Source organism: Colletotrichum karsti, assembly GCF_011947395.1.
Source record: "Colletotrichum karsti strain CkLH20 chromosome Unknown Scaffold7, whole genome shotgun sequence".
In the NCBI taxonomy this organism is placed as follows: Eukaryota; Fungi; Ascomycota; class Sordariomycetes; order Glomerellales; family Glomerellaceae; genus Colletotrichum; species Colletotrichum karsti.
In genome coordinates, this window is record NW_024065907.1 from 1382237 (window position 1) to 1407258 (window position 25022).

The window sequence follows — 25022 nt, forward strand, 5'->3', positions numbered from 1 at the left end:
CGCAAGCAAAAAGATGAAAAATCGTCGACAGCTAATAATGAAAAAGATGCTTTTTGAACCGGTTTGACTCCGAATAAGTTTGTGTGTGGTTTGTGTCCGCGCCGAGCCCTTTCTGTGTGAATCTAAATTTGTTCCGTCTCTTTACATGGTGGGGATACCCTCGTATTCCGCGTAGCCGAGGGCGAGGTTCATGTTTTCTGGTCATATGTCAGTTGGGCTCGACAGTAAAAGCTTGGGACGAGAAAGAAGAACTTACGCAGACATTGGGTGGCGGCACCCTTGAGCAGGTTGTCAATGGTGGAGCAGACGACGACGCGCTTGCCGCTGCTGTGGACGGCGAAGCCGCCAATCTCGACGCCGTGCTTGTTCATGATGTTCCTGACGAGAGGGGGCTCGCCGACGACCTTGACGAGCTTCTCACCGGCGTAGCGGTCCTGGTAGATCTGGCGGATGTCGCGCGAGGTGAAGGTCTTGTTGAGGGGGATGTGGATGGTGGCCTGGATGCCGCGGAACCAGGAAGCGACGTGGGGGGAGAAGGCGACCTCGGCGCCGAGCTTGGCGCTGATCTCGCGCTCGTGGATGTGGTCCGTCAAGCTGTAGGGCATGAGGTTGTCGCGAAGCATGTTGATGTCGTTCTTGGGCGAGGGCTTGGTGCCGGCGCCGGAGTAGCCGGAGATGCCGAAGACGGAGGGGACACCGCCGAGGTGCTCGACGAGGGGGGCGATGCCGAGCTGGGCGGCGGTGGCGTAGCAGCCGGGGTTGGAGATCTTGTCGGCCTTGTAGATCTCGGAGCGCTTGGTGAGCTCGGGGAGACCGTAGGTCCAGGTGTCGTCGAAACGGTAGTCGGCGGACAGGTCGACGATGACGCTGCGGTGGTCGGCGCCGGCCTTGCGGGCCTCGTTGATGGCCTCGATGTAAGGCTTGCAAACACCGTTGGGGAGAGCCATGACCCAGCAGTCGATGGCGCCCTTCTTCTCGAGCTCGGTGACCTGGTCGGGGCTCAGGTTCTCGTAGGTGATTTCCCTCTTGGTGTAGCCCTCGAGCTTCTTTCCGGCGAGCTCACGAGAGGAGACGTGTCTCAGGTCCATGTTGGGGTGAGAGTTGATGAGGTCGATGAGAGCCTGGCCGGTGTAGCCACGGGCACCGATGAGAGCGACACGAGAGGGGACGTCGTTGGAGGCGTTCTTCTTGCCCAGAGGAGGGTTGGGGTTGGTGGTCGTGGCGTAGCCGCGCTTGCCGTTCAGGCGGGACGCGGCCGAGGCCCACGTCGGCCGGCGGGCCATGGTGGAGAAAGCACGAGCCTGGGCGGGCTGGGTAGACTGGTTCAGGTTGCGGGTAGAAACCTGAGCGGCGCGGCGCAGGCGAGCCTCCAGGTTGGAGTCGCCCAGCATGGCTCTACCGTGGGCGTTGAACTCGTCGGTAAGGACACCGAGCTCCTGGAGGTTGTCGATGCCGTACCAGAAGAGCTGGTTGCCCTTGTTGGAGAAGCTGCCGTCGGCCTTGTCGAAGAACCAGGTGAGGTTCTCGTCCTCCTCGCTGACGGTCCAGACGAGCTTGGGGTGGTCCTTCTTGATGGCGTGGAACACGTTCTCGGTGACGTTGCTGAGCCATCCCTCCTTGGTGACGGTCAGAGTAGCGAGAGTCGGGTGGGAGCGCTCGGAGTTGGGGGGCAGGACAATGGCGACGCAGTTGAGGGGCTCGTCGTAGTAAGCCTTGAAGGGGGTGGTCTTGAGGAACTCGATGTAGCGGTCGACGGTGGCCTCGGCGTCCATGCCCTCCCTGTCACGGATGAGGGTCTGCTTCAGCTTGGCGAGGTCGGGGAAGGAGGAGATGCTGTCGGCAAACTCGATCTTGTCGCCGCGGCGAATCAATGTGCCGGCGCCGGAATCGGTGAACAGCTCCTTCTGGAGGTCACTGGGGTGGATGATGGCGACGCTCGAGGTTCTCGGCAGGGTCTCCAGAAGCTCCTTGATCTCCTTGATCTTGAGGCGGGTGCCGTAGCGGCACCAGGACTGGGACATGAGGTGGTCGAACTCCTCGTCGAGGTTGATGTGGGAGATCTTGTCACCGGTCTCGCCGTTGAAGAGACCGCCCTTCTCGGAAAGGTAGACGATCTTGAGGGGCTCGAGCGCGCGGGCAAGCTCTGCGGCGGCGACGTCGGCGTTGACGTTGAGGATCTGGCCCTCGGTGGTCTCGGCCATGGAGGTGAGGATAGGGACGTAGCCCTGGGAGATGGCGAGCTCGACGGGGGCCTTGTCGACGCTGGTGATCTTGCCGACCAGGTTCCACTTCTCCTTGTCGAGGTAGTCGGCGGTAAGGACGGTGGTCAGAGGGCGGGTGCGGACACCGAGGCCCTCGAGCTTCTCGACCAGCTTCATGTTCTCCTGGAGGAACAGCTTGCGGGCAACGGTCAGGGTCTTGGGGTCCGTAACGCGAATGCCCTCCTCGAACTCGGGCTCGACGCCGGCCTCCTGCAGGAGACGGTTGAGCTGAGGACCGGCACCGTGGACGATGACGGGGTAGAGGCCGACCTCGTAGAGGAAGGCAATGTTCTCGCACAGATCATCGAGGTAGTCGGTGAGGATGGCACCGCCGACCTTGATAACGGCGAACTTCTGGGAGGAGACGGAGGTGAAATAGGAGAGGTATTGTTGACCCTCGCGACGGCTGCCGATCTGGCTCAGGGTCCTGATGATGATGGCTCGGGTGCGGTCGCGGTTGGCCTGCTCGGACTGGGAGCCGGTAGAGGAAATGGCTCGGATAGCATTGAGGCGCTGGAAGGGGTTGGCATTGGCGCGGGCACCACCGGCGACGGCTTGACGCTGGCGGACGACGCGGGGAACGGCTCGGCGGGCACCGGCCCGAATGACGGCAGAGGTTGCGGAGAGCATCGCGGCTATTGGAACTGGGTAGCAACGGGTCAGCCGAATCTGCGGAAGTGGTAATGGTGGTGGCGGCGGCGGCGGTTGTGGTCTGGCGGAGGAGGGGTATCTGCGCGGAGCCGATGTCGCGCAAAATGAATCATTGGCATGATGTTTTCTGGGGAGTCAGAGAGAGCGGGACAAGACGAAGCTACACACCTCTTTCGAGTTGGAACTAGTCGAACCTCGGCAGAAAAGAATTCGATAGGGTATCGTTCACACAAACAAACACCGCAGCAGACCCGGGCAGCAAGCTCCCACTGTCTTGTCTGTCTGTCACTTTTTGACTCTTTGGCCGCCAGCAGATTGCAACTAGCTGGTCAATTGGCGAGGCCAACGAGGGAACAATAGGCTCAATTGGCTAGCCCTTGGCAGGAAAGACGAGTGGCGGACGGAAGAGAGCAAGGAAAGAGGGACTATGTTCGAGGGAGCAAGAGGGAAGAAGAGGGTGGGAAGTCGGAAGTTGGCAGCGAGGCTTTTTACTTTTTGAGGCCTGCGAGAATGTGACTGGAGCGGGCGTGGTGGGCGTGGGCACCGGGTCTGCGCTGCTGCGTACGGTATGATGCAGTGGAGGTGAGTGTGTGGAGGAGGGGCAGGGGGGGCACCGAGCACAACTCGACACACAGCGACGCTGCTGAGGTGAACCGGGGCGGGCCTCTTGCGAGAGAGAGAAAAAATTGACCGAAACCGCTCACAGGTCCGCGCCCTGTGAATGGAGTCTGCTCGCACTGCACCTCACACATCACAACCTGCAGCTGCCGCCGGCGACCTGACGGGATGCACTCTGTGTGGTGACTCTGTGGGTGGGCTGTGCCACATTGTGGCTCCGTGGGCCAATTGGAGTGGGTTCTCGGTTATTGATCGGATCTGATAAGGAATGTTCCGGTACGTACCCATCACCACATCGCTGGGGCCCGGGACGTTGAAGACACTAAAAGAGGCATTCCTGCGGCAGTTGCCCTGCAAAAATACCAGGTACTTGAAGAAATTTCATCTTGCCTAGTGGGGAAGGAGGGAAAGAGGATGGGAGCACGTCAGATCGAACCGAGGCAGACACGACGTGGCAACCTTTTTCGAGAAACGATGGGACAGAGTGACTATTCATACGACAACTCAGTATTGCTTGAACTCATTCTTAGAGTCGCAATTCAAGAGAGGCTGGATACACCGGACTTGAAGAATAGACAGTCAGCCAACAACAACACGTCCAACTCACCTCGCAAATGTCCGTTCACACCTACTGACAGGAACTGGTGGGCACAAATAGTGGACTACAACTCTAAACGCCTCCTCGGATCCGTAGCCAAGTCCCTCGTACACCTCAACGCCGAACACAATCCCGGAACGGACGCAGAGATCGCCGAGCTTGAGATGAACCAGACCCGACCTTCCATTCCACGAATCCAACCACAACCCGCCGCCGGCCTGTTAAACTCGCGCCGACCTTTCACACCGCTCGGGAATCGTGGATACCCCTCAGGGTCCAACTGCCTTATGTGATATCCTGTCTGCCACACTGCATCGGCAGATCAGCCGACGCTTGGAACCGAGGCGTTTCAGACGCTCTCCATCTCTCCATTTAATCCGCCCTTTCGAGTCCTTGGAGTCGCTGAGGCTAATCGCGAGCATGTTTTCTTCAGCTGCAGGTCTAGTTCGACCCCATCTCGGACTTTGAGACGTAATGGAAATTAAGGCGCTTATGGGTATTCGCCTTGAATCATACATAGATTCGGGGACCGACTGTCCCGTATCCGTTACGTTGTTTTCCGACATTGCAGATCTTTCGTTCTTGATCAAGATTCAAAAGACACAGCTTTCTTTGACGTCCGAGATACCACTCTTCCTCCGAGCCTCACACAGGTCAGTATATCCTCTCCACTCGTCACTTTGCCATATTGAAGAGAAATCGTTGGAAAAATTCATCATAGCGGAATCAGGGCCAGTTAGAATTCAATTACGCAAACGCCTGCCATCCCTCATACATACATGCGGTCGGTCCGAAGTCGAGCTGACACGGCCGACTACATCGGAGCGGGTCCTGTGGCCGTGGCCGGGCGACAGCCCTCCGCGTACGGACCGTCCGAGTAGATCGGAGTCCTTCTCGAACAACCTCCGCCTTTCCCCAAGTCATTATCCCATAGAGGTGGCTCTGCGTGCCGCCTCTTCCCCTAGTCTCCCACGGTTGCTCGAAGCCTGCGAGATATCTCTGACGTTTCATTCCATATCATGAGGACGGACCATGAACCATGAACCCAGGGGGTCGTGTGATGCAAAAATGGTGGTATCTAGTTACTTGCGGGTAGCAACAACTGGGCGGGTAGGTTAGCGGGTTGCAACGACTGCATTGCAAAATCGAGATTAGAGCCGGACAAGACAAAGAGACGCGATCCGAAAGAAAGGCGCACTGGTGGGGAGAGAACCTACCCGCTGGAATGACGATGATGAGGATAAGGATGATGATGCCGGCAATCAAGCACATGCGCATCTTGACGTCCTTCCACCACATCTGCTTGCGGACGCGGTTGGCGCCCCGGCGGAAGCCCTGAGCCGAGACAGCCAGGTTATCGGTCTTATCTTGGAGAGCATCAAGACGCTCGCCTCTTTGGGAGACTTTGTTGATGTTCTCGCGCATAACGCCGACGGTGTCGTCAATTTGCTATAAATAGTAACGTCAGCACATGACTCTGGTGACACGGTTGCGAGCGCGCAGTCAGCGAAACGGATCTGCCCCTGATTGTAGCCCGACGGCGACGGGTGATTGCGAGCGTTTGATTTCCGGTGATGGAAGACGATGGGAATTGTCGCCGGATTCCACGGAGATTTTTGCTCGTGTTGTTTTGTTGGTGTGATGCTCGCGGCCGTTGTGCACCCAGATGTCGTCACAAGGCTGAAAACCAGAGAACCCGGTATCGCCACACAGGGGCCATTTTTCATCGCGACAAAGGAGTCGACAGTGAGGATGCCACAACCATCAATCGCCCGCTGCGGACATGGTCGTCGATAGAGTCTCGAGGTTGTTCTGGCGAATTCTTGCGATGACCCAATCAGGCGCTATCGGCGACATGTTGGATCGGGCGGGTAGCTCGGTCGGTCGTCGTCATCAAGCGTCGGGGGATCCGGGGCAAAGTCCATCGAAAAAAAGCGTAGTGTCGAAAGAGAAAAAGCATCACAACTTACAGCTTGCAGAGCCTGCGTCCTCGCGTTACCGCCGGCTCCTCCTTGCTGTTGCGCGCCATGCGCGGCGCCTGCGGCCTGGCCGCTGGGGATGTAAGGGTCGTAGGGGGCGTCTTCGGGCATCGTCGCTGTGGTGACGGAGACGGATGGAGGAAGGTTGTGAAGCTGGGTCGACGCGGCGAGCGGGTCGATTGAAGAGTTGTTTCGGACGGGCGAGATGGAGATTTAGAATTCGATAATTTGTTGCTCGAAGCAGATGAAGATCGGTCGCGGTGGTCTTGGTAGGCGGTTGCAGGTGTGGAAGTGTGGTTGGAAAATAAAAGAGGAGAAAGGTTGGGTGGTTGGAGGGTGATGAGGTGGTTAAGTTCAGGTGATGAGACGTCTTGGAAAAGAGGCGAGAGCCCAGCCGAAACAAGGTGTCCGTCTGAGGATTTGGGGGGGACGTGGATGCGCTGCGCAGCGCTTGCCTGAGGTGCTGGGTGCTGGGACCGAAGGAGGGAAGCTGCTGGCAAGCCAGCTGGGCCACTAATTTTAGTTGAGCTGGGAACGCCCAGCCACTGGAAGAACCTGGCGGGTTCAAAGGGTGATTGCGATGTTCGCTATCCTTTTTTTCTTCTCTTCTTCGTGTTCTTCTCCCTTTTCCTCTCTTTCTTTTGCGACTGAATATCCCGGACTAGTTGTCTCCGATCCAGACAGTCCACGGATGTCTGTCTATACATCTACGGATACATGCATCTATCCCATGTCGTTTTCTTCATCGAATGTTCTTCTGGACAAGTAATGCAGTGTCGGAGCACGGGGCGAAACAGAAACCACCTCACACCTCAACAGCGCGGCAGCTTCAGCACGGCCACCGGTCTCCAACACGACGGAACTGGGGGATGGCGCTGGAGCAGCACTCGAGGACCAATCATGCACGATGTTTCGAGCAATCCAGAGACTGAAAGACGGGCAGTGAGATACGTACTCCGTAATGCTCCCTGCGGTGCCTGGGGAACCCGGGAAAAAGTGGAAAACACCAAGTCGTGAACGCAGTGGCTCGTCGTCTTTAACTCAAAACTCTGCTCGACTTTCCATAAACATGACAAAGGCCCTCGAAGGGTTGTTCCCTGGAAACACCAGAATCTGGAAGTGTCTCCGGGCCAGCACAGCCATTCCCTCTCGTCATGTCTGCAACACAAGTCGCTGGGCGACACTCTCGAATCAGAGGTCACGCTCCCTCATGCCAGGGACCATTTCCATGGTTACCTTGACTTCCCTGCTTACGGAGTCTTGCGGATACGAACAATACTGGATGATCGGACCCTGTTCTTTGCTGGCCGCTCTCTACTCAGCGCTGATTCCTACACCTTCATTACCCTGCCATCGCCTCCCTTTTGCCTCAGTCGTGTGCCTCGCTGGCTGCGTACTCTTCCGGGCTGAGATGGCTGGGCAGCCCGTGTAATGCTGTGCAGGAAGGCGCTTTACCCAGCCAATGCCGTGAATTCGCGGCTTCTGATGTAATCTTCGAGGCGGTGCCGCAGGCTCCAGGTCCTCCGTCATTTCTGGTACCTCATTCTGGACCCAGACGGAGCTGAATTGGCCCGGAGACTTGGCGTTCTCCGTCGGGAGGCACGTGAAAGACAAACACGTGATGCCTTGAGACGGGACGGGGGTTGCTGAGTCAGACAGCAAGGACCGAAGTTTACCCGCCTCTGTGGCTCAGCTTCGACCGCGCACGGATCACATAAAAATTCGGTGGCTCAACTCCGAGATCTTCATCCACCCGGCCCACTGGCAGCTTCTCCCAGCTTTGACCTTCCAATTCCATCCATCAACATTGACCAGTTAATCGTCAGAGTCGAGAATGGGCAATTTTCAAGTGTTCTCCTGATGAACAGATGCCCTCAGCCACAAGTTTGACGTCTGGTCAGCCCGCAGCGCCATTCGGAAACCGATGAACCGCCGTTTACGGGACGACTGCAGACCACGGCCCAGGACGATGAAACGTGAGCCGTTGTTGAACCAAACATCAACGTCGATACTACACCCTCGTTGGATTTGGCAATGTTTCTTGTCGCAAAGTCCGCACTCGTCTCCCGCAGCTAGCATCAGGAGCGGCGACGACCTCGCCGGTCCTGAAATTCGCAAACACCGTCGGTCAAATCGCCATGTTATTCCCGCATGCCGTACTCAATTCGCCCTTTTGAAAATGGTGCTCTGCAAGCGCTAAACAACTTTGCAACGCTCTTCATTCCCCCGAGCTGTAACAACTCGGTTTCATCGGCTTCCTGGTCAAACGCCGTTGGACGATGATATGCCTAATCCCAACCGTTTACAGAAGCAAAAGAGGTCGATCAGGGCAACTCTTTTTTGAAGTCACGCCGAGGAATGAATCCATCTGAGAACAAATTGCGCCTCCCGTCGACAGCAATGTCGGGAGATGAAGTTCAATGCCAGAGATCCAGGCGATCACAAAACGGCCCCGTTTTCGAGGAACCCGCTGGCATGTTGTTGTTTTGTTGCCTAGGCAGACCGAGCTGCGTTTCTTACAGAGATGCTTGTCCGCAATCAGCACGCGGTTCTCGGTTCTCACTGCATTCGCCATGCGAAGCCTTACTCAGGGGCATCCCTCACGAGACCCTCGCAAGACTGTTCAAGCTCTCGTCGAGGGTGGTTGGGTCAGTCGTCGGAATGGAGCAGACAACCGAGGCTGGCTTGATCGTCCCGCAGTCGTCAGATCATCCGCTTGTACTAGCGCTAAGCTTTAATACGAGCTGAGAGTGGCTGGCAACAGACGGGCTTGTCTATCTCGACGCGCCGGCAATCGGCCGAGTAGCATGTGTCGATACTCTCGGTCCCAGAGCACCCACCTTACAAGACAACGGCGAAGTTGGAAATAGAAGAGATCCATCCGTCTTCGGCGGAAGATCTTGGTTACAACCGACGTTGATGTTTCCGCCCCGCCACGAACAATGATCGCTCTCGTCTCTTGGCGATGTTGAGCGTGCGGCACCAGAACGGTAACGGGTCTGGGCAGTTGTTGGTTGTCGTGCTTGGCCGCGGTGCCCTTCTCGCTGGGTCACTCTTGAGCCCGGGATTCTCGGCACAGTGGCCCTGTCGCTGGCTGCCAGGCCCCCCAGCGCCTGTTGATCACCGACGTCAGCCTGCCCGTTTCTTATTCAATTCGGATTCCAGGCGGTTTTCCACCGCTACAACAGTGCTGGCTGCACAACGCCGCAGCGAGGAGCTGCCAGAACATTTGAAGAGGATGGGCAGCACCGAAAGCCACAAGTCAATCCAGCCCACACATCGTCGTCTGTTCAGAGTAAAAAGTCAAAGCCAACCTTAGACAGTTGAAGCTACGGAACAGACGATTAAAGATGAACCCCTGGCCTGTTCAACGCCAGCGAGCTGACCTAGGCCCGGCTTGGTACACGCGGGAAGTGCAGACGAGGAATTTAGTGTTTCCTGCGACGAAACCTACGGCCAAGGAGACACAGGAACAGCCAGCGGGACCCGAAAACGTCACCACATCACCTCATGTTGCGCAGACGGGGGGATGCCGGCGACAACTCAGCAGGGGACAGCACCAAGCTCATGGGATGACAAGGGTTCGGACTGCAGCTGATGGCCCTGTGGACTGGGGATAGGACGAAATGGTGCAGCACGATATGCACGCCGAACAAGCTTAGCTGCCAGTGCCAACGCTAGAAGCAGAAACAAGAAGCAAGGAAGAGGGCCAAAGCCCAGGGCGGACCAGACGGGAGACGGGAGTGATGCAAAAAAGATGGGATCATAACACAACACGCACACGTAGCTTGGTGGTAGTAAGACACCGTCACCGCCGGCCGGGGCCAGTCTTGCCAGTCTTGCTATTCAACTGGTTGCGCATTTCTCCTGATTGATTTCCCCAGTCTTACCAGTCCCGAAATGCAATCGTTTCCCATGCCTATGTTTCTGTCTCTCTCTAGCTCTGTTTCTGGCCTATTTGTTTTCCCTCGTCTCAGTCTGCCAGAAACGGAGACAAATTCTCCTCTTTATATTGTATCCATCTGTACCAACCCTCTACTCTCGTGTTGCCCTTGGAAGCTATTAGTGAACGTCCGCCGCTGATCTCCTTTCCCTCGGCCGCTTGACCGGTCTCGTTCGTTTCCTCGACCGCTCCTGACCAGCTCGTATTTGACGTTGGGGTCAGCCTCTCGTTCCTCACTCGCTCTGCAGTTGCGCACCACACCACACCCACCTTCTTTCTTTCCTCTCCGCTGGCAGAACTTGAAAGCACGGAAGTGGAGGCGAGTGCAACTCCGCCGTCATCACTCACTCCTTCACCCTCGTTCCCCTCATCTTGCTCTCGTGGCTGCTTCGCTTCGGCCTGGCCTTGATCACTACCCAGACTGACAAGGTGCCACTACTTTCCGGGGGGCGTCCAACCTGCATGCGCCTTTCTGTGTGGTTCATTCCTACCTACAAGTACACGCATCATCCCAAGCGTGAGGGTGCAGTTTGCGCATAGTAACGACGGTCCAGCCACCGTTCGAGCAAGAACTGTGTGTCGAAGGGAAGGAATACCAACAACCATCCTGACGGCTTGACGGAGCACCTAACCTACCTGATCCTATCACATCACCTCACCAACACGGCTCGACTCTTCATGCGCACGCCCAGCTCGGTCTACGCCAGGGATCGTCTTCCCTGATGCAATTGTTGACCGGTTGCTTATTCCAAGCTTGAGGCGCCTTTTGTTTGCATTTAGTCGTGGACTTCCCCGGATTTTGAATCTAGAGTCCCGTCTTTCGTGCGGTCCGTCCCTCGAAGTCAAGGAACCCTCAACCTTCAAACCGTCGCATCATGGTCGCGCTGCGGGGCAAGTCGTCATGGTCTGTAAGCCGGCTGCTGTCGGCCTTGCTGCTGGTGTCCGTCCGGTTTACCACAGCATACGACCTGGACACCAATGATCCCAGTAAGGCTTTTCGACCGCTCAATTAACACCGTTGCTGACATCGTCCGACAGAGAACATCAAGTCTATCGCCAGAAAAATGACCGAGGACCTGATGTCATTCTACGATGGAGACAAGCCGGGAAAGACACCCGGTCTCCTTCCCGATCCATATTATTGTAGGTGGCCCGCACCTTGGCATCTTGGTTCTTGGCTAACACCATACCAGGGTGGGAGGCCGGCGCTCTCATGGGCACGATGATCGACTATTGGTACTACACAGGCGACGATACCTGGAATTCGGTCGTCACCCAGGGTCTACTTCACCAAGTCGGAAGATACAACGATTACATGCCGGAGAACCAGACGCGAACCGAAGGTAACGACGACCAGGGCTTCTGGGGACTCGCCGTCATGTCCGCCGCCGAATACAAGTTCCCCGATCCGCCCGACGACCAGCCTCAGTGGCTCGCCCTGGCCCAAGCAGTGTTTAACACCCAAGCTGCTCGATGGGATCCAGACCATTGTGACGGAGGACTTCGGTGGCAGATTTTCCAGTGGAACAACGGATACGACTACAAGAACACCATTTCGCAGGCTTGCTTCTTCGCCCTTGCTGGCCGACTCGCCCTCTACACGGGCAACAGCTCATATTCGGAATGGGCTGATAGAACTTGGGATTGGATGGTGGGAGTCAAGTTCATCTCGGACGACTACTACGTATACGATGGCGGCCACATTCAGTACAACTGCACCAACATTGTGCCGTATCAATGGACCTACAACGCCGGTGGCATGATTCTCGGGGCAGCAGCGATGTATAACCACACCGGCAGCGAAGTATGGAAGAACCGACTTGACGGACTCGTCCAGGCCGCTGATGTCTTTTTCGTCGGCGAGGAAAAGAACATCATGCAGGAAGTAGCATGCGAAACAGTCGGACTTTGCAACCTCGATCAGCAATCCTTCAAGGCGTACCTCAGTCGTTGGTTAGCGGCTATCACGAAATGGGCTCCTCACTTACACGACCGTGTAATGGACAAGCTCCGCCCGTCATCAATTGCGGCCGCATCGCAGTGCAAGGGTGGTTCCAACGGTCGCATGTGCGGGCTCAAGTGGACTGAGAACGGAACGTGGGATGGAATGCAAGGCGTTGGCCAGCAGATGGCTGCCTTGGAGGTCACTCTCGGTAACCTCATCAAAGACTCGAGAGTGCCCGTTACTGCTGGCGGCGGTGGTACGTCTGTAGGCGATCCCGGAGCAGGTGGTAATGACATCGGCCGAACCATTCCTGCGGTCGCCGACCTTCCGCCTCTTGGACCCGGCGAAACTGCCGGCGCAGCAATCCTCACGTTCATTGTACTTGGAATGCTGATAGCCGGTATCATTTGGATCTTCATGGACGAAACTTCGGAAAAGCCACTCCAGGAACGCTTCTTCGATTTCAGATCTTCTCTCCTCGGTGGCGGCGCTCTCGCAGCTCTGGCCACGCGGCGGAAGACGGACGACTTGAACGAAAAGGGAAAGGGAGTTGACAACGACACTTCGAGCGAAGCCGCGAGTACCCGCGAACACGGTATCATGGCGCCTTTGCCGCCAAAAGGCAACTCCTTCCATGACAACGAGATACCTCATAGAGGTAGCGGCATGTCTCAAATGACAGACACCACGGCGGTAGCGGGTATTCCCATGGTTCGAGAGAAGAGACTGAGCAGGAAGAGCAGAAATCCTGCGTTGCGAAACAGCGTGGCATCTCAGCAGTCGGCTCGGATCGAGTAAACTGCGCACGGTATTTGGTGGCGCTGCTCCGATATTCAGGATCAGGTGGCGGCATGACAAGTCTGTTTTTTCACATGGCGTTTAATCACGGACGGGGCCCGGACAGGCCGGCTTACTTTTCAGGAACATACTTGGATGTCAACATATGCATTGGGTCGGGCATCATCTTGCATCGATTGGGGGAACAAAATGAATAGTCATTGTCAACAATCACGACAGAATCAGCTCGCCAGGCGAGACAGGCGAAGGAGAAAAAGCTCACGACATTACGATAACTTGTACATAGCTAGATGATGCCAATTATAATGATGCGACTCAAGGTCGCTGTGCCTGCACGAGATGCCCAATTCTTCCACCAGCTTCCTTGTCATGATACGGGAAAGATTATGTCGGCCTGCTCATATGTCATCGATTCAGAGACATCTACCTGGACACGACTTCCAGCAGTTAGCCAACAGCCCCGCCGGCCGGAACTTGAGTTCCTGCGCTTGGCGAAATGCTGCTTCATCAGGACAATCCCGACTGCGCGGGAGGGAACCGGGTACGAGTGGATAATGGAAGGGAATTTGATCCTGATGGTGGCAGATTGTCGAAGACCTACCGACTACGCAGCAGTTGCGCGACCACAGCCCGGCTCGATATTAAGAGCGATTCCGGGGCCGATCTCCGGGATCACTCATCTTACCCGGCGAGTTCCCTGCTCTCAGGATACGCCGTTATACCGCCGTTGACTTTCTCCAGTATACCGTCCGGCGAAAGAACATCTGTTTTCTGACTGGAAACCCGGGCGGCTGGTTAGGGGCTTTTTGAGTTTGAGGTTTTGCCGGGGCTGATTCGATGGCCTCGATGCCGGGAATCTCAGTGGCTTGCTCATCTGCGTTTTCGGGACTTGGGAGGGTGTTTCTTTTGTTGAGTTTACTTGGCGGGGGGGCGTCGCTTCTTGGCTAGCTTATGCGGGAGATATAGGAGATGTTGTTATCACGATGTCGGAGAGAAGCAGCAGCAGTAAAACTGCGCGCACAATCTTGGCGGCGTCCATGGCAATGGAGCCAAGATGAGTAAACATCCCGGGCTAACGTTACGAGCTACAGAGAACAACGGACGCCGTGGTCCGTATCCCAATCCCGGCGCGGAGATAACGGGTCCCGGGAGACGATGGTAGTAGTAGCTCCTCCGGACGGCACACCGATGATTTAGACTTTGGCAGAAGACCCGGCGACGGAGGGGAATTCCGAAATTGGCCGTCCGGGGGGTTGTTGGGTTGTTCGGGCAGGGGTATCGTGGCCCGGGTTTCCCTCCGACGTTGTGATATTGGTGTAGATGCGTCCTGATGATGGCAGTGCTGGGTTTCTTGGCTCGAGGTATATTAGATGGGAACTCGGAAGGAATTGACTTTCCACGCGTCCCGGTGGTTGTTGTGGATGAACTTGTGGATTGCGCTTGTCTCTTGTTGCTGGAGAGTTTCGGATGATTCTCTCATGCAATCTGACATTGGATTCCTGATGGCCGAATGCTGCTTCGTGGGTTTCTTATCACATGTCTGGTGTCCTCCCTCATATTCACTGAATGGTGACATACTAAACCAGCGTGGAGGGATCCGAATGGGCGGGGGAGCTGAGATGTGATGGATGGACCGGCCTCCGTCGTTTTTCTTTGTTACCCCGGATTTTACCAGACGTCAGTCACGGATCCAGTCGACTTCCCTCATCAAGTAAACATTCCATATACGGGAAGAGTTTCTACGAGACTTTGTTTCTGTTGTCCAATCGGCGCTCGAGCGATGGTCAGCCTGTTGATTGGAGATTTGGAGGAGAAGGAACCGAGAACGTCTTTCGTATAAGGCAACTTCCTCGCATCGGGGAATACCACCACCTCGCGATGGAAGTGTGCGGGGGAAGACAGCATCGCCCGCCTGCGTTTTGTTTAGTTCGGCGCGAAGCTGGTTCTCCAAGTTTTGAATACGGACTAGCCAGATCAGATTCGCCACCACGCCAACAAACGTCGCGTTACTCCGCATATTTGCGCTGGCTCGTGAAAGGGAAGATGCATCACGTAGACGTAGTAATAGACGCACACTTGATGGTGGGAAAAGGGAAGTGTGCCAGGGATTGGGCATGTTACATCGAACATCGCCCACCCCTCCTCGGGCCCCTCATGCACGCGCCTCGGCAAGATGGGGAACAGCAAGGGATACTTGAACTTAGACGTTTCTTGATTAGTCTACGCTCCCGAGGGGGAGGATCCGAGGAAAGTTAAGGTAGCTTTATGAACAGGCTGTAAAAAAACCTACGTTCAGTTCTTAAGAGGAGGGAGGGGTTCTTGGGGCCTGAGTCTTTTCTTATTCTGTCCCTTTTCGTCTGATATTATCCTGCCTTTGCACCATCGGACAACCCGGCACGGACGTTTGGGAACGTCGGCGCAAACCTCGAGCGATTCATCTGTCCGGCTGAGGGGTAGCTCAGATATAAAGACCCTTTGCTCGACCTCAACAACTAGAGGGTGGCCGTGTTCTAGAGTAAGTGAGTCGACATGGCGCGAGAGTATCTTTACCTGGCTTCGTCCGCCGTCCTGGGGGCCTACATCCTCTGGACGGCCGCGGAGAAATACCTCGCCTACAGCGACAGACCGCCATTCTCATCCTCCAACAACTCGGCGTCCGCCTTCTTCGCGACGCTGCTGCTGCTCCCGACGTACATTCTCTTCAAAAAGGCGCAGTACCTCCTCAAAATGAAGGCGCGCGGCTGCGCAGAGGCGCCGACGTACCCGCACAAGGACCCGATCTTCGGGAGCGACTGGGTGCGGCAGTCGATAGCGAAGCAGAACGAGCACGGCATGCTCGAGTGGTGGGCGGAGCTGTTCGGGCAGCTGGGGAACACGTGGTGGGTCAAGACGCCGGCGACGTGGGTGCTGATGACGGCGGAGCCGGAGAACACCAAGACGATACTGGCGTCCGGGTTCGCGGACTGGGCGATCACGGGGTTGAGGAAGGACGCGATCGCGCCGATTCTGGGGGAGGATGCGATCTTCGCGGCCAACGGGCAGGCTTGGCATGACGCGAGGGCGATGATGAGGCCGACGTTTGTGAGGAACCAGATTGCGGATTTGGCGTGCTTTGAGAGGCATGTTGGGAATCTGATGTCGAGGATTCCGAAGGACGGGAAGACGGTTGATTTGCAGAATTTGTTGTACATGATGACCATGGACTCGGCGACTGATTTCATGTAAGTGCCGAGGTTTGTGAGGGATGGATTGTGCTGACGAGAGGAACAGGTTTGGCAACTCGACGAACATGCTGACGACTCCATCGGCTGAAGCCTCTGAGTTCACAGCTACGTTCGAGTACATCATCATGCGCTCGGCGATCCGGGCTCGTCTAGGTCTGTTCACCTTCCTGAACCGCGACAAGAAGTGGGACGAAGGGTTGAAGACCATCAACCGCTTCTGCGACAACTACATCGGGCGAGTCAAGGCCAAGAACAAAGACCCGGAGCGGGGGTACGTCTTCCTCCACGATTTGATGGACCAGAAGACCTCCCCTGACTACATCCGCGCGCAGCTTCTCTCCATGATTCTCGCGGGCCGCGACACCACAGCCTCCACGCTCTCATCGCTTTTCTGGATTTTGGCCCGGAGACCTGATGTTGTCTCTCGTCTGAGAACAGAGGTGGATGAGCTCAATGGTCGACAGCCGACGTGGGAAGAGATGAAGGATATGAAGTATCTCAACCATGTTCTGAAAGAGAGTGAGTGCCAAGATGGAAGTAAACGTGGTGAACGGTGCTGACAACGTACAAAAGTCTTGCGGCTGTACCCGTCTGTCGCAAACATGTCGCGCGGCGCAGCACGGGATACCACGCTCCCAGTTGGCGGCGGACCCGACGGCAAATCACCCGTATTCGTTCCGAAGGGAACACTCGTGCGGTGGTCTACCTTCGCCTTCCAAAGGAGAAAGGATCTCTTTGGAGAGGATGCAGACGAGTTCCGCCCTGAGCGCTGGGAGGATCGCCGTCCAGGGTATGCCTCCCCCTTGTTGTAAATCTCCGGGGCGGCCTGTTGTCATTCGTTGTGATGAAAATTGAGTGCTGACATACGTGCGTAGTTGGGACTACCTGCCGTTCTCTGGCGGTCCTAGGATATGTATTGGCCAGCAGTTTGCGCTGACGCAGATGAGCTACTTCGTCGTGAGGATGTTGCAGACTTTCAAGTCAATCGAGCCCAGGGACGAGAGACCTCTGGCGCAAACGGTTGGCATCACCACCAAGTTGCCATACGATGTTCTTGTCGGGTTTACACCGGCGTGAGGCAAGCTTTCTGAAACTTGAAAACATCGTTCAATGACATGCTTTGAGTGTCATGAACCCGTGTCAGAGGTTCTTTAGAGAAGTAGATCGACACCAATTGAGGCTTCAAGTTGACAGCGGCTCTCTGCGCCTCCCGCGCATGTCCGCAGCGGGATGCATAGCACTTAGAACGTGCTGCGTAATTGGATTCAAGCTGGCTTGGCAGCCTGTTTCCCGCGTGCGAGGCTTGCAGTACCGGAATCTCGAAAATCAATGCTGCACAATGGTATGCAGGTCGCATATGTGCGTTCCATCTCGGCATGCAGCCGCCGTTTGGTGATGCAGCCATACCCCAGACCACTCGCGTACGGCTGGTTGGTCGGTGACATGCGGGATCTTCACGCTCATCTCAAGGATCGAAGTTCGGGTAGGACGATGCCATATTAAATGTCTTCTGGAAGCGAGGAAAAAGCCGCCCCGGAAACCAGGAACCGCGACTGGAAATCAGCCACTGTCTCTGATGTCTCGGCCGTGAAGACGAGAAAACGTTCGAGTTTGAATCTGTCGGTCGCCAATAGCGAGTCTTGACCAGGTTGATTTCCTTCTGATGAGCGGCGGGAGGTCGACGTTGGACGCGGACGGGGAACGGCTGGTTCGTGCAAGTCAAAGGTACCAAATTGTGTTTCATTGCGCGACGAGAGTCGACCTCAGAGAGATGACAAGCGGATGAGGGTCTGGGAGGGAGTCGAACTGGCGGTGGCACTCGGGGCCCCGATGCATGTAGCCGAATCGACCGACGTTCAGGCCTTTTCCCCAGTTGAGTGATTATTTGGAGATTGCGCGGTGTGGGAAAAAGAAATATCGTAGGCTAGCCCGTTTCGATGAGTGAGACGATCTTCATTGTGTTCTTGCTCGGGCCCGCCGTATTAGTCACTGACGCTGACATGTTGGTTTTGCGTGGGATGTTTGCATGATGATTGTCCTGTTGATTCGGGGTTGAGCTTCGAGCTTCGAGCGGCATCGGGACGGGCAAGAAACCCCGGATAGGTACCATGTTGGAAATTGATAGGAGGAGGATCACCTTCCGTTCAATTGAGTCGTGGATTCTGGATACAAATGTCAGCAGAAACTCCAGGAAGGATGCCATCATTCCGACTCCCTTATTTGGAGATCGAATTGCCTCTTCCAGTCTGGGTCTTGCCCATCTCGCTTCTTCGGCCATTCTCTCTCTCCTAGAGAAGGCAGGTACATCTGCTGGGTTGAGAAAACGGGAAGGCCGCGGTTACCGGCATATTTACTGCAAACCAGGAAGGTTTGACAAACACCAGAAGTGCAAGTGCTTCAGGTCGTCCCAGGAAGAAGAAGGAAGCACGGCTTCCCGCACAGCGACTGATGTGGAGACGGAGACGACATGACTTACCTTACGTTAGGAGGGAGGTCTCCGTAGTGTTCAGTGTTGCTTCCCTGTCTGGTGTTTGCCCACGTTGGGTGTCATGGATGGTAAGTTAGCTTGTTTGGCCCTTCCCCTGACGTTCTTGATCGTGGTCCCGCTCGTTCCTCCAGCTCCTTCATATTTCATCCTCTTGAATCCCGAGATTGTGGTTCTCTCCTCTCCGAATAGCCGCGCTCTTGATCCTGGACTTCATCTCCCCGGCGTCGCCAATGCAACAAACTCTCGTCTGGTCTGAAGTCGTCTTGTCCAAGCCCAGACCAAGCCTTTCGTCGAATGTAACGAGCAAGTCTTCGACACAATCAGTCATGTCCTTCTTCCAAGGAGACTCCCGCCCCGGAGAGCAGCCTGCGCCGCCCCCACGAGCCCTCACCCCCGTCGAGATCGGAGTCATCATCGGCACCATCACCGTCTTCATCGCCGCCATCGCCTCGCTCTTCTTCTACCGTAGTAGGAAGGCCAAGAAACACAGTGTCGAGAATGGGGAATCGCCGTATGATGGAAACCCGCAACCGGATTCGGGCCAAAACAAAAGTGATGATGCATCATCGCGAGGAGAAGAGACGGTAGACCGCGATGCGATACCGCCCTCGACAAGGAAAAAGAGAATCTGGAACGAGTTCGGGACTGTGAAAGCATATGAGCCTGATGGTTAGCCACCCGGTTCTCGTAGTGGAATCATCTCGCTAACAGATTTGCAGTCGAAAGAGGAGAAGCGTACGAGATGCGGGATCGTGCCCAACGCTAAATTGCTGGGGGCATTGCTGCGTGGAAACTGGCCGACGCGAGAATGAAATTGCGCGAGGAAAATGGCGTTGGCATCAACTTTGACTCGGGGATGTGTCTTGATATGCAACAAGGTGTGAGGGAGCTTTTGCGCTGTCGTCGCTTGCACATAGCTGGTGGTTAGCTCGTCCTTTCTACATATTTCTTGCCTTCAAAAATCGAATAATGCTCATCAATTCATCTTCTCATCCTGGACGAGCCTGTAAAGTGCAACCTCAACAAGAGACACACATGCTCATTGAAAAGTGTCTATTGACGCCGACCCCTAAATCGCAACTAAACCACGATAAACAGATGAACCATTCTGGACCGCTTCGTGATCTTACCTAAACGCCGGTAATGCTTCCAGTCCCACCAATCCCATGTTCTACCATAGAAATACGTTGCTCATCATGCTTCCGTTATTGCTACTGCTGACCAGGCTTGGGCATGTAGCGACTCCTAAACGCTTGACTGATGCTGAACCTGCTCCCGATGGCGCCGTCTTGCATCTTACTCGCGAGGGCCTCCTCGAGAGCGGACTGGGTCACCGATGCGTCTGTCGTGCGTTAGTCTCCATGTTTCAGGATAAGAGCGCGCTGGAACATACCATCCAAGTCACTAAAGCTACTCCCCATGCTTGGTGTCCCGTCACTGCCATCGCGAGAGTACCCCTTGCTCTTAGAACTGGGGCTCTTGCCAGACAACTCGGCTGGGCGGCGAGGAGAGAGCGGTCCTGCTGGTCGACGGTCTGATCCCGACTGTACACGGGATACCATTGCAGGCGAACTGGTCGACGAGTCTGAGGTCTCCGAATGGTGAATCCTCTCCTTGCCTTTGGCAGTTCGTCGGGCATTCCGGGGGTCGCCCCTAAGCGTAGATCCCATGTCCTGCGCTGAAGTGTTGGATGATTGGGGTTTGTATTGCAGGAAGGCGGGCTCGGTGTCGTCATCTTCATCATCCAGATCGACACCTCCGTCTCGCTGTTGGAAGCGAGGAGGGCGGCGGATGATGCGCGACTGTGCCGGGCTGGACTCGTCATCGGACGATGTAGGAGAGCTGGACTCGTCGGGAGGCGACGCCGGTTCGGGGCTTCGGGGTGTGGTCTGTATGGGCAGGGAAGACAGGCGGCGGCGCTGGTTCTCGTTTGATGGCCGCGAAGCTGCGGGCTTGCTCTGGCGAGCAGTGGTGCTCTCGCCGCCGAGGTTGCGTGTTATGGTGCCCGCGGAGGCGTTGCGAGAGATGTTCGGTCGGAGGGATGTCGTGATGGGTGTCGCTGGGGTGCTTCCATCGTTGCGAGGAAGGGGCGAGTCGCGGCGGATGGAGAGGGCGGAGACGGTCCTCTGGTGGGAGTGAGGCTCGGCGCCGGGGATCGGGGAGGGGGCAGCGGAGCCTTTGGCGGCGGCCGTCGCTTTGCGGACCTGGGCTCGAAGCTGGGCGGCGTGTCGTTCGGTGAGGTAGGCTACCTGTTGCAGGAGAAAGTCGACGGTCACGTCGAAGTGGGAGGCTCTGGGAGGGCGCTGTGAGCTCGGAAGGGAAGCTCACGTTCTGCAGGGATACTTACAGATCATTCCCTGGACAAAGACTGGTCAGCGAGGTCGAGAAAGAGGGGGATGGATCGAAGCTTACAGTCGATTTCCGTCTTGGCTGCGCCAGAGAGGATGTTCCACAGCTCATCGTCCTTGGTGGAATCCCAGTTGGCCTGTATGGGCAGAATCGCATCAGCATCAGGCCGCGCGACGACGAGCATCGGGGACGGCGCCCGCGACGGGTCGAACTTACCGGAGGGGGATCCGTGAACTCGCCCCGGACAATGGGCAGCCGGACGAAGACTGTGTACGTTGGATCAGTCATGCTGTACGTACGTTCGACATGCTTGCTGGCGTAGCTCGAGTTGATGTCAGCCTTGAGAAGCTTTGGAGGAGCGCGACGACGGGAAGGAGGATGACGGAAGTGGTTTGGCTCGTCGTCGAGCCTTATCGGAGCTGCGGAAGGCACGATAACGACGGACAGATACGCCGGCTGGCCACGGCTGGCAACGAAGGTTGCGGTTGATGCCTGGGCCATTACATAAGCCTTCCGCTGGAAAGGAAACCGCTGGCTGGTGTTTCGCTTTCTCCCACCTCCTCAACCTTCTCGCACGATCCGGACTAGATGACGGGGACCTTTGCTTGGAACTTCCCTGTCGCGATACGTTTTTTGCGCATCGTTAGGAAGTTTGCAAAGAACACACTGAATTCATCAAACGTCCGTCACCTTCTCGAACAATCGCAGCACCTGGGGTGGTTGAGCCCCGCTGCCCAAGGCATTGAAACCCAGGGAAGCCTCAAACCTAATGAACCTGTGCGTCTCAACACCTCGGAGCTCGATATCGACGTGTCTTGGCTCTGACTACCGCGATACGGGCTCGCACATTCGGACGGTGAGGCGAACCTTTCCGAAACGGGGTCATTCCCTGTAGGCCACGTTGAGTTCTGTATCTTGAGGCTGAGACGCATAAACGTCTCTTCCTTCAGCCGATGGGTTGGATTTGCTTATAATAGTGACTGTGTTTGTCCCTTCTCCTACAGTCAGGACCCAAGAATTCTGGAGAAAGGGGGAATTATGGCTTAGGACCAGCATGTAAGACGCCTCGTTCGTTGACCAGTATACAGATCAACACGGTGAGACGCTTCTCACAGCACAGTTTAATCTAGGAGTCCGAAGTCAGGTCACGATCTTATCAAATGAAAAGACGGAACGAGTGTCGCTTGACTCAGTTACGCCGTCCAAAGTCCGCAATGTCTGATGCCGAGGGTAACCTTTCGATATGAGATAAAGATTCGGCCGTATGCAGCGTCTCGAAACTGCGGTCATTTGATAAGCTCTTGGGGCATCCTCTCATGTCACAACATGTGTTGAAACTCATGAGCTAGGTGGTCATTAAATACCAGTTTTATAACATACATTGTACATTGGTCTCGAGAATGTTAACTAACTCTTACAACATCGCAGACCTATGAGAAACTAGCAAAGGGCCCTGAAAACTTATTGTTTTGACCTGCTTGTACTGGTATTTCCTCAAAACCTAATACCTCTTCGTTTTCAACAGCAAGCCGGCGATACAGCCATGGATCTCACTTCTCTGGAAAACCTTTCTCTCAGACGACGCTTCACCAACACGCCGTTCACACGTGCCATGAAAGGCGTGGGCGGTAACAAATTCATGAAGACCCACTACTAAACATCCACATCTCAACTTCTCACGCCCCATCACGTCCCACTCCCACAAGCCCTAGCAAACGCTTCAGAAATGATCATGCCAGTGATTCTTTCATCAATCAATCCGATATGGTGTAGTGGCCAACATGATGCCCTCTCATCATTGAGAGGCAGGCATAGCCCCGAGTTCGATTCTCGGTTTCGGAATAACAAGATGTCAATCTTTTTGGATTTTGATCTGCCTTTCGTAGGAGTATCTTCAGATCGCGCTTCCAAGATTTCTCATTTGCCCGAGGAATTGCACTTTTGGCCCCAACATGCTCCTCATACTCGCGTTGATACATCGTTTGACACTGACCCAGAGCCGACTAACTTACAACCTCCTAGGTCAACAAGCCATCGTATGAAACAGAAATTTCCCCACCACAGGGTAGCAACACGCCGCTCAAAGCTCCAAAGCCTTTCTCAGGGCAGCCTCGTTGCGAGGAATAAAGTTGACGTGGTACTTCTTCGGCGCGATGATGAGGTTCTTGATGTCGTCGCACCCGGTGAGGGGGTTTGTGTCGTAGTTCTCGTTGGTGGTGATTTTGAAATTTGCAATCATGCGAAGGAAGGTGAGGTACAGCTCGCGGTTGGCCAACAAAGTTCCCGTGCACATTCGGTAGCCCATGCCGAAGGTGAACATTGGGGCCTCTGGGTTCTCAAGCCAGCGCTCGGGGCGGAAGGTCTCTGGATCTTCCCAGAGCTCGTCATCTGAGATGGAGTTAGATATTAGCTGGGAAAAGGGTTCATTGATCTGCGTCTTACCCATGTTGCAAGCCCACGAGTTGAGGAAAACGACCGTTCCCTTGGGGATCAGCTTTCCTTCGAATACGAAGTCCTTGTTGGTTGCGCGGGGGAGTGAAAGGCGAAGGACGGTGAAGTATCTGGATTGGATTAGCAATGTGCATGGTCTTCAGCCAGGACAAGACTTACCTCAGACATTCACGAACCAGGGCCCTGACATATGGGATGCTCTGGTCGTCCTTGGGATCGCAAAGAGGATTCGCCGCGTCGTACACCTTACTAATGGCATCGAAAGCCTTCTGCTGGATCTCGGGATGTTGAGCAAGAAAGGCGATAGACCACGTCGTGACAGCCGAGAAGGTCTCGAACCCAGCCGAGAGCATCGTCAAGCTGATCGAGGTCAACTCGACGTCGTTGAGCTTAGCCTCCTCATCCAGCATGACATTCGCCTGGATACACGGCTCGTAAGTACCGTTCCGGACCCTCTCCTTCAGGTCATTGTTCAAGTTGGAGAGATACTTGTCGCGACGGCGCCTCATAGCCACGGCCTGGCGCGACCCGGCCGAGAAGGGGTTCATCCGCATGAGAGGGATGTAATCCTGGAGGTTGTCCGTGACGCTTCGCGTGCGGCTGATGTTGCCCTCCACGTCGGTGATTTCCTTGAACAGGGGGTCCTCGGCGCTGGGGAATCTGAAGCCCCAGTTCAGGGTGACGGCGAGTGACAGGCTGAGTCTCTGGACCATGGGCATGGGGTACACTGGCTTCTTTCCGGATTGGCCGTAGTTGAGGATGTCCTTCAGGAACTCCTTCGTCTCCAGATCCAGATGAGGGACGTAAGTCTCGATGGCGGGGCGGTTGAGGGCTGATGCGGCTCCCTTACGGCGGCGCTTCAGGGACTCATTGTATGGCGATGTGCCGATGGTGGTACCGGCGGTGTTGGCCACGAGCTGGTAACATTAGTAACATGGTCTTACAAAACACCAAACAGGATTCGGAAAGTACCTTGTGAAACGTGTAAAGCTCAGGACGGGACGCAGTCGCTTGTGAGTTGTGCCCGAGGATGACCTTTGCCGCGGCGGCGGTGTTGATGATCAGGACAGGCAGGTTACCAAGCTGAACCTGATAGACAGCACCATACTCCTTGGCCCATTCGCGGTACTTTTCGGCGGCGTCATGTCTGACCTGCCACAGATTCCCGATGAGGGGAAATCCCGTCGGGCCGTTAAACATGGATAAGCGAGCCTTCGACCGATAGATCTCATTCGCGACGATGTACACCAGAGCTACCAGTCCCAATCCTTTTGCTAGAAACTCAATGGGATGGTAAGTTGCCTCTCGGGCCAGCGCCTGAAGTACTTCCGCGACGAGCATGTTGAGTTGGTGACGTTGCGGCGGTGGATGGCTTGTTTGTCGTCAAGATGCTGAAAGGGGAGATGTTGAAAGTAATCACGACCGGCAGTGCCGCTAAATTTATAATACCCAGTGTTTAATTGGGCGGAAGCTTCATTGATTAATCCCACCGGTGCAAGGAATCTTGAAGTTTGGATGACATGTTGTCGAACCTAAGGTAGCGTTGTGCGCCCTTGGGCGGAAATGCCGGCTTCAGAATTCCGCTTTCCGCGATGCCTCCAATTCCGCAACCGTACCTCGTGCCGCCACCCACAGCCCAAACCTGACATTTGATATTGTATGAAAGAAGAAGGCTATGTCAAATTATGGATTCAATAAACGTCCACGCCTGCGAACC

At 55.5% G+C, this 25022-nt stretch overlaps 6 protein-coding genes across 6 annotated transcripts; 3 read left to right on the forward strand and 3 right to left on the reverse strand.

Annotated features, from left to right (window-relative positions):
• Window positions 1-141: 141 nt before the first annotated feature.
• On the reverse strand, window positions 142-6218 carry CkaCkLH20_03188 (uncharacterized protein; the record flags this gene model as incomplete). Its single annotated transcript, XM_038885907.1, has 4 exons — window positions 142-197; window positions 257-2905; window positions 5346-5577; window positions 6099-6218. 4 exons carry the CDS (start codon window positions 6216-6218, stop codon window positions 142-144), a joined length of 3057 nt encoding a protein of 1018 aa, XP_038749106.1.
• A 4707-nt stretch (window positions 6219-10925) lies between these two features.
• CkaCkLH20_03189 (glycosyl hydrolase family 76) lies at window positions 10926-12793 on the forward strand (the record flags this gene model as incomplete). The annotated part of the gene is made up of 3 exons (XM_038885908.1): window positions 10926-11037; window positions 11089-11193; window positions 11244-12793. The coding sequence occupies 3 exons, from the start codon at window positions 10926-10928 to the stop codon at window positions 12791-12793; spliced, it is 1767 nt and encodes a 588-aa protein (XP_038749107.1).
• A 2529-nt stretch (window positions 12794-15322) lies between these two features.
• On the forward strand, window positions 15323-17094 carry CkaCkLH20_03190 (cytochrome p450 52e1; the record flags this gene model as incomplete). Its single annotated transcript, XM_038885909.1, has 4 exons — window positions 15323-16014; window positions 16064-16536; window positions 16591-16807; window positions 16893-17094. The coding sequence occupies 4 exons, from the start codon at window positions 15323-15325 to the stop codon at window positions 17092-17094; spliced, it is 1584 nt and encodes a 527-aa protein (XP_038749108.1).
• A 1737-nt stretch (window positions 17095-18831) lies between these two features.
• On the forward strand, window positions 18832-19271 carry CkaCkLH20_03191 (uncharacterized protein; the record flags this gene model as incomplete). Its single annotated transcript, XM_038885910.1, has 2 exons — window positions 18832-19174; window positions 19225-19271. 2 exons carry the CDS (start codon window positions 18832-18834, stop codon window positions 19269-19271), a joined length of 390 nt encoding a protein of 129 aa, XP_038749109.1.
• Window positions 19272-19716: 445 nt separating this feature from the next.
• Window positions 19717-21355, reverse strand: CkaCkLH20_03192 (uncharacterized protein; the record flags this gene model as incomplete). The annotated part of the gene is made up of 5 exons (XM_038885911.1): window positions 19717-19847; window positions 19899-20797; window positions 20853-20862; window positions 20918-20990; window positions 21071-21355. The coding sequence occupies 5 exons, from the start codon at window positions 21353-21355 to the stop codon at window positions 19717-19719; spliced, it is 1398 nt and encodes a 465-aa protein (XP_038749110.1).
• Window positions 21356-22934: 1579 nt separating this feature from the next.
• CkaCkLH20_03193 (3-hydroxyphenylacetate 6 hydroxylase) lies at window positions 22935-24646 on the reverse strand (the record flags this gene model as incomplete). The annotated part of the gene is made up of 4 exons (XM_038885912.1): window positions 22935-23242; window positions 23297-23415; window positions 23465-24222; window positions 24278-24646. The coding sequence occupies 4 exons, from the start codon at window positions 24644-24646 to the stop codon at window positions 22935-22937; spliced, it is 1554 nt and encodes a 517-aa protein (XP_038749111.1).
• Window positions 24647-25022: the final 376 nt, after the last annotated feature.